Source organism: Solanum pennellii, chromosome 12, assembly GCF_001406875.1.
Source record: "Solanum pennellii chromosome 12, SPENNV200".
NCBI classification, from domain to species: Eukaryota; Viridiplantae; Streptophyta; class Magnoliopsida; order Solanales; family Solanaceae; genus Solanum; species Solanum pennellii.
Window position 1 is genome coordinate 82,080,574 of NC_028648.1, and position 8,293 is coordinate 82,088,866.

At 35.2% G+C, this 8,293-nt stretch overlaps 1 protein-coding gene across 2 annotated transcripts; it reads left to right on the forward strand.

Moving 5' to 3' along the window:
* Positions 1–61: 61 nt before the first annotated feature.
* LOC107007357 (PTI1-like tyrosine-protein kinase 3) lies at positions 62–7,815 on the forward strand. 2 transcript variants are annotated; one of them, XM_015205950.2, is made up of 8 exons: positions 62–240; positions 2,304–2,481; positions 4,226–4,479; positions 4,584–4,710; positions 4,801–5,074; positions 6,536–6,668; positions 6,807–6,890; positions 7,342–7,815. In XM_015205950.2, exons 2-8 carry the CDS (start codon positions 2,388–2,390, stop codon positions 7,462–7,464), a joined length of 1,089 nt encoding a protein of 362 aa, XP_015061436.1. In that variant the 5' UTR covers positions 62–240; positions 2,304–2,387; the 3' UTR covers positions 7,465–7,815. The 2 variants fall into 2 exon arrangements, with proteins under 2 accessions (XP_015061436.1, XP_015061435.1); XM_015205949.1 differs by lacking the exon at positions 62–240 and adding an exon at positions 359–602.
* The last annotated feature ends 478 nt before the right edge of the window (positions 7,816–8,293 follow it).

The window sequence follows — 8,293 nt, forward strand, 5'->3', positions numbered from 1 at the left end:
ACCTATCTAAGGGTTTACACCTTTGGTGACAGCTAATATACTTTGATATTTTCCTCTTCGGCCCCCTCCTTCAATTTCTCAAAGTTTAACAATACAAACAAAGCAAATCCACCCCTACCTTTTTCCTCTCTGTGTCGTTTGTTCTCGCTGTCTTTGCTTACCTGTTCTTCACTTTATAATTGTCTTGATTTAGCATAATCAAGAAGCTACAGAAGAACAAGAAAAGATTCAATTTTTCAGGTAAAAAAATTTAAGAAAAAAAAGCAAACAAACAACCCCTTGAATTGCGGTTGATTTCTATGGCTGTAGTTTATCAGAATGAGTTGTTTAGTCTATGAGGCGTAACCCCTTTTGAGTTTTCAGGGTTTCATTTGTTTTTCAGGGATCAATTTTGAATTTTGACCCATTTTCAATTTCTTTCTCTCCTTTTCAACTTTTCCCATATTCTTTATTTGGACCCTCTGGATCTAACTAACCCTTGTCTGGAAATTTCAAAAAGAATCTTTCTTTGTGTTGTTTTGTTTATTTGGGTTTGTGAATTGTAGCTGTAGTTGATTTATTTGATGGCTATGGATGGCAATTATCACAGGCAAGGGCTAGTGGTAAGATTAGGTGTTCCCCTTTTTGGGTTTCTTGGATAGATGATTTCTATTAAAGAGGAGGTATTTTATATTGGTATTAAGGCGTAGTTGATTGATTGATGTCTAGCTATGTGTGAGTTTTTTGCTTTGAAATGTGGATTGTGGAAGTTTGGTTTGTTTGGAAATGGAATTAATTGTAGAATTCTATGTTTAGTGCTTTGATTACATGATGGTTTTGTCTTTGTTGTGTTTGCTTTTTGCCAAATGAGGAGGAATGGACCATTTAAAAGGCTTGTATAGAAGGAAATGAAATTGGAGTCTTGCATCCATGGCTTGTATTATAATTCCCTTTTTGGTGTTTCTTGCACATTTGTTTTCTGCAAAAGAGGAGTTGTTTTGTATTGGGATTGAGGTGTAGTTGATTGATTGATTTCTAGCTATGTATGAGTTTTCAATGAAATGTGGATTGTGGAAGTTTGGTTTGTTGGAAATGAAATTAATTGTAGAAATCTATCTTTAGTGCTTTGATTACAGGACAGTTTTTTCTTTGTTTTGTTCCCTTTTTGCCAATTGACGAAGCAGTGAATTGTGATGTATTTTTGTAGTCTTGCATCAATAGCTTGTATTAGATTTTCTCTTTTGGGTTTCTTGGACGTATATTTTCTTATTTAGTTGAGTTTCGTGCTACGAAAGAGGATTTGTTTTGTATTCGGATCGAAGCTTAGTTGTTTGATTGTTTGATCTCTGGCTATGTGTGAGTTTGCTTTGAAATATGGATTGTGGAAGTTTGGCTTGTTGGAAATGGAATTAATTCTCGAGTTCTATTTTTAGTGCTTTGATTCCATGACAGTATTGTCTAGTTCTTTTTAAAAAAAATTGTTCCTTTTTGCCCAATGATGAGGAATGTATCATTTTAAGGCTTGTATAGAAGGAAATGAAATTGGAAGCATTAAAATTGATTATTTTTGTAGTCTTGCATCAATAAATTGGTATTAATTTCTGTATCTTTCGATATCAGTTTCATATTTTATTGGCCGGGAAAAGTAATATTTCTGATTTGTCTGCTCCTACCTTCCTTTTCCNTTGGAAGCATTAAAATTGATGTATTTTTGTAGTCTTGCATCAATAAATTGGTATTAATTTCTGTATCTTTCGATATCAGTTTCATATTTTATTGGCCGGGAAAAGTAATATTTCTGATTTGTCTGCTCCTACCTTCCTTTTCCTCCTCTTCATTTTAAAATGCAAGTTATGTTAAAATAGTAGCTTTTACTTGAGATATTTTTTGTTGGCAAGCCTGGACATGTTTCCTTTTTCCATAAAGATTAAGGTTAGACATCTTACATAAAGAATGATATATCCATAGCTTTGAAATGGTGCTCTTCTTTCCTTATTTCTGTTGAAACTGATTTTTGGGTTTGGAATTGCGGCAGTAATACACTCTTAATTTATTTTATTTTAAAAAAAAAAGAGAAACTCTGTGGTAATGCACTTTTAAAGGCATGCACAGCTTTTGTGTTCCATTTGTCAAATACATTTTTGTCATTTACATTTCAACTATTGCAAGTACCTTTGTTAATCACCCTCCGAACAAGGAGAGAGTGGTATGTCATTTTCAATTTATTTATATTTTAAAATGAAGTGGTAGTAGGTGTTGTGGTTTGCATGATACAATGATGTTTGTTCATTTTGAGTCATTCTTACATTTGACTTACTGCACAGGCACATGCTCCTCCTCCTGGTTACTTTTCACGCTTGGAGAACCGAAGGGCTGAAGACGATCTTTATTTGAGAAAGAGAGTAAGGATGAGAAGGTGGCTGTGTTGTACCTGTCATGTAGAGGAGTCCTACCCATCACATGAAACCGAGCACCTGAAACACCCTGCAAGTCATGCTGATGGTACACTATTTCAAATTTATCTTACGCTTTATTTAGTGAAAACCAAATTGTTTCTCTCCTTTTTGTTTCCTTGAGACGAGTCTTTGAATCGTTGATGCCAATTTTTTAGCTGATTGAAAGTGTTAATTTGTCGTTGCATACCCATCACATACTAGAGTACAGCTTATGATGCTTTGAAGTTAAATAATTATCTTAGATTGTCATTCTGTGAGCAAAGCCTTTAATGTCTTAAAAATCTAAATTTACTGGGTTTTTCTGAGTGATATCTGTTTGGGCTCTCTCTTTAGTCTTTATAGTCTACATGTCTTATAAATCTTTTGTGAGGCATCATCTGCTGCTTGTTGACCAACCGGGTACTTCTATAGATAAATCACAGTTCGCCTAAGGTGACTGTAATTGACAACTTTAAGCTATAGATCTGTGTACAGTTTGGAAAATAGGTATTCTGGGAAATTGTGGGACCAGGTTTTATGGATTGGTAAGCATTCACGACAAGAGAATGATTTCACTGAGATTAAATGTCCGGATGCATCCTAAACTTGCTACCTTATATGTGACTCCAATTTTACCATCAATTCATTTGCCTCTTATGCAAAATGATAGATGTCAATCTTAGTTCAGTTTCTAAAATTTTATATGCATTCAATTTGAGAGGGTTTCCTAATTTACCAGTTAAAAATAAAAATAAAATTGAGAGTTTCCAAGATATTCAAAACCACAGTATTCAGAAGTTTTAACCATGCGAGCAGTACGAAATCCGGAAACTAGACTGGCTAAATGAAGATTTTGCTGAAATTAAGATCTGCTCGAAATTCTAATGAAACAGGACTGTAGGAATCACAGAAGATTCTGGTTAAAGATAATTCCGATGTCTCCTCGCAAGATAAAAAATTAGATCAGATCTGCTTTGATCCAACTCTTGTAATTTCTCCATAGAAGCCTTGTTTATTTTTTTTCTTGATGGTCTAATCGTGGCATAAGGAAGAGTTGCTTGCGAATACTTTATACTGGATATCAGTGATAGGAGTTTTGATTTGCTTTTGTTAATTCTAGCCTCCTAGGAAGTTTTCATAGCTTTCCTAAAAGATTTGACTTTAAAAAAAATCTGAAAGACCAAATATCAACTTCAAATATGAAATTTATTCTCTTCAGTAAAAATAAATAAATATGAAATTTGATTCTCTGTGCTCATCTATTTTGGGATCTGTTGGTTATAAAATACTTTCCACTTAAAAAGTGCATCTAACAATTCCCTTGTGCTTGTTGGCTCAGGAAATATTGTATCAAAAGTACATACAACCTTACAGGGAACAATTCCCAGCTATTCTATTTAAACTTTCTATTTTACGAGTGTCACAGAGTCCAGATGAAAATAGTGATTATGAAAAGTAAAGAGAAAATCTCAATGGTAATGGTAAAAAAATGTTTCAATGAATATTCCGAACTCTATTCTACATAACTGACTAGTAGTCTTTTCTTTTCACTTTTAACCTTTAGCAATGAACTATGAGATGTTCATTTAGACCAATCAAAATTTACAGGAGTATGGGATATTTTCCTTTGATTGACTATGTTATGTGCATGCCACGTTTAATCTATATAGCTGGATCATTTTAGGATAATAATATTTATGTCATGTTTGACAGCGCTTACTTTCTAGTGCTTCTTAAACAAGTAGTTATCCAATAGATGAGGTAGTTTTTTTTTTTTTTTTTTTTTTAAAATTCTCTGTGTCTGATACCAGGATATCAGAAAGGGTCAAGAGTATCAGATCCTATCAGGGCTGAAGCGGATAAAGCAGTGCCAACTATAGAGGTCCCTGCGTTGTCTTTGGATGAACTGAAACAGGAAACTGACAATTTTGGATCGAAAGCATTAATTGGTGAAGGATCTTATGGGAGAGTATACTATGCTAATCTAAGCAATGGCAAGGCTGTTGCTGTGAAAAAGCTTGATGTTTCATCGGAGCCTGAGACTAATGTTGACTTCTTGAATCAGGCAAGTGTCTTTTCTTATGTGGCTCTTTTTGGCTGCTCCGTGTATTGCTGTGATAATTGATTACTTGTAATATTCTCTGATATATGTTTCTGTTTCATCTTAAGGTTGCTAGAGTTTCAAGATTGAAGCATGACAATCTTGTTGAGCTGCTTGGCTACTGTGTTGAAGGAAACATTCGTGTATTAGCTTATGAGTTTGCAACGATGGGGTCCTTGCATGATATTTTGCACGGTACGAAAAAAAATGTATGTAGTTGAATGAGAGAGAAATTATTAGCTTGATATATAATCTATTATTTCTGTACTGTTTATGTGCTTACAGGAAGGAAAGGAGTACAAGGGGCACAGCCTGGCCCAACACTTGAGTGGGTGCAGCGGGTAAGGATTGCTGTTGATGCTGCTAGGGGTCTTGAGTATTTGCATGAGAAGGTCCAACCTTCAGTAATACACAGGGATATCAGATCAAGCAATGTCCTCCTCTTTGAAGACTACAAAGCAAAGATTGCAGATTTTAACCTATCAAATCAGGCTCCTGACATGGCTGCTCGCCTTCATTCTACTCGAGTTTTAGGAACATTTGGCTATCATGCACCAGAGTATGGTCTCCTGCCTTTTTCTTCTTTGACTAAGCTTTGTTTTCTTCAATTTGTACTCTGTTTCTCCTCAAATGTTTTATACATGGTTGTGTATTTTGGTGTTATTCTGAACTCTTTCCCTTTTGAGTTCTTGGCGCTAGATTAGCTTCCTTTTTGGTGTGATACATTTTGAACTAGGAATAGAATCCAAGTTAGAAGTGGGAGGTGGGGGCGGAAATGAATCTACTAGGAATGGGTGAATGTTGGTGATACATTATGTAAATAACTATATAGTAACACTTAAGTCATTGTTACTATTTTAAAAAGAATATAGTAACTAAGCTTTCTGATGCTTCTAACTGTGGTTTTATATATGTAGTTCTGTAGGACAACTTACAAGACTTAAAAAAAAGTATATTTATATGTAAGGGAGCTCCTTATGTAAAGCATGTTTGCTGGAAATTATTGATGAGATTGAGTGCCAGTTTTTTAGAATAAAGGTCTGATGAGACGAACAATCAGCTAGTAGAAGAAGGTTTTAGCCACCGAAACAGTATATGTAGTTGCTATTAAGGCATATGCTACACCTCAAAGTGTATAGTGTATGCATCAGATTTACAGGGTTTCTCCACTTTATGGGACCTAAGAATCCATTGGGGCTAAGGCGCTAAACAACGATTTATAATTCAGGTGCTTCCTCCCTTCTGGTATAAAAAGCTAAATACAGCTCAAACGGCCAAAAGCTGCTTTGGAAGTAAGTTTTTGACTATTAAATGTAAAAGGCTGAGAGATTCTTGGAAATTTGAAAAGCGCATCTTTGCTATTAAATTGTTTTCCCCTATTCATCGGGGATGTTGTATTTGACAACTTCCAAGATATAATTTGCCACTAAAGTTAGCTTGTTATGGGGAAGTAGCTTGGTTTGTTTAGGCTATATCTTTAGTTATTTGATCTGTTTGGATGGCAAAGCAACTACTTAGTAAATTGGGTATTGCTTATACTTTTCTGGGATTGCTATTAACCATTACAGTATTTGAGGTGGAATGGTGGGATCTCTTGTTATAAAATGTATAATGGTTATTCTTGATGTTCCTTTACATTCTACTTTTGTTCATGGCTGTAGAATAAGTAAGTACCAGTTTTCTACTCAAGGTTTTGTCTTCTCGTGAATGACTAAATATCGAAGTTTTTGAGTGAAGGTAGTTTTGTTCTCTATGAGTGTTTCTAGATGATGATTAATAATTATGTATTTAAGCTCTTTTTACAAAATGGGATGGCAAAGTTGTGAGATATTCAATTACTGGGAGTAGTATTCTTATCCAATTGTGCCATTTTCTGTTTAACCCGTTGGCATCTCTGTCACCTGCTTTACTCTTTTATTCTTGTAAAGATGCCTTAAGAAGTAGTTTTGTTTCAGGAGAGTTATCTAACCCAAGTTTTTCAGGAGATTATCTAACCCAAGTATCCTAAAAACAATTACAGATACGCTATGACTGGACAACTGACACAGAAGAGTGATGTGTATAGCTTTGGAGTGGTCTTGCTTGAACTTTTGACCGGAAGAAAGCCTGTAGATCATACAATGCCTCGAGGACAGCAGAGCCTGGTTACTTGGGTGAGCACTGCTTCCTGCTCGATTTACCAGAAATCTTCTTATTAAATACTTTTCCCCTTATGTGGTCTTCTCCTCTATTTGGTCTTAAATATGTTTAGATTCTATTTCCTGATGTATAATTACTTCTTTAAATTGTAGGCTACCCCGAGACTGAGTGAAGATAAAGTGCAGCAATGTGTTGATCCAAAGCTGAAAGGATGTCCTCCAAAAGCAGTGGCTAAGGTTTCTTCTTCTCCCCTTGTCCTCCTGTATCTACTTTGTCTCTCTTCGTCTCCCCGTCAGACGCAATACAACAAACTATTTTTTATTCCCAAGCAAGTTTTAGTTAGGTTATATATATTCTCACTGGCTATGTCACTCTATTTGAACTCATCTCAGACTAATATTATACAATATGAACATAGTGAGTACTCGAAGTTCGCTATTTTCTAGTGGTATTAAATCTGATATGACTAAAAAACTCCTAGAAATCATAGGACATAAACTAAACATACTACATAGATCTCTTTCTTCCAGTGTGCCTTACTTTTCGCTAGGTTTGCATCTATTTACTGGGTCCTTCGAGACAACTTTGTTCCATGTGATTTATGTCTTTACCTTAGTTTCCTTTTTAACACCTTCACTCACTAGCAACTAATTTCGGTTTGGCTATTTTTTTTTCTCTTAAATATAGATGGCAGCCGTGGCAGCACTGTGCGTGCAATATGAAGCTGAATTCCGTCCAAACATGAGTATTGTTGTCAAAGCTCTCCAACCACTTCTGAGGGCTCCTGCTGCACCTGCTCCAGAAATATAGGGAGCCTATTGTCGCTCGCTTGTTCTGGAGTTCCTACTGCTAATTTGCAACTGTTTTGGTATATCATGCCAGTATTTCATTTTTAAGATGATCTCACAAAAAAAAAGAAAAAAAAAGACTTCAATGTTTTCCTTTATTGAAACTGGTGTGTGTAGGATTTGATTGATTGATTGCTTAACTTACATGGTGAGATTGTTGAGAAGATTTCCCTGAGAACTGAGGGGTGTCTATATTTTGTTTTTCCTAAAAGAACACCTGAGGTATGTTCTTTCAATTTGTGTATTATATTTGTACTTTAAATGGTGTTGTATTATATTTATGGATTTATACTATACACAAGATGTTGGTACACCAATTACCTCAAGGAGAGTTTTGAAACCTTACAAATACTCTCTAGAGTAGTGCTCCTTGTCGGTGCTCAATCGAGTCTCTGATTAAAGGCAGAAGGATATATGCAATATCTCCCATTCGGAGACAAAACCAACCTTGTTCGTCGTGTTGTCTACTTCTATTAGAGATGGAGTGGATTTTGGCGTTTTGTCTTGATGTTGGCAGATCGATTTCGATTCATTCTTTAATGGAATAGGGAATGAGGTACTAAATTAATACAGTTTAACTAAGGACACTCCATGAATTAGTTCGACTAATCTAATGTCCACAACCACTTATGTTGGATGGTATTGGATTAAATCCACCTGACCATAACGTGAAAGTTCCCTAATTTATTATGAAGATCTTCGTAAAGTTTTTTGAGAAAAAAACTTAAGATGCTTCGCTTCGGGCACCAGATTCATGGATTTTTTGTACACACGAAAAATTGAGAAATTTA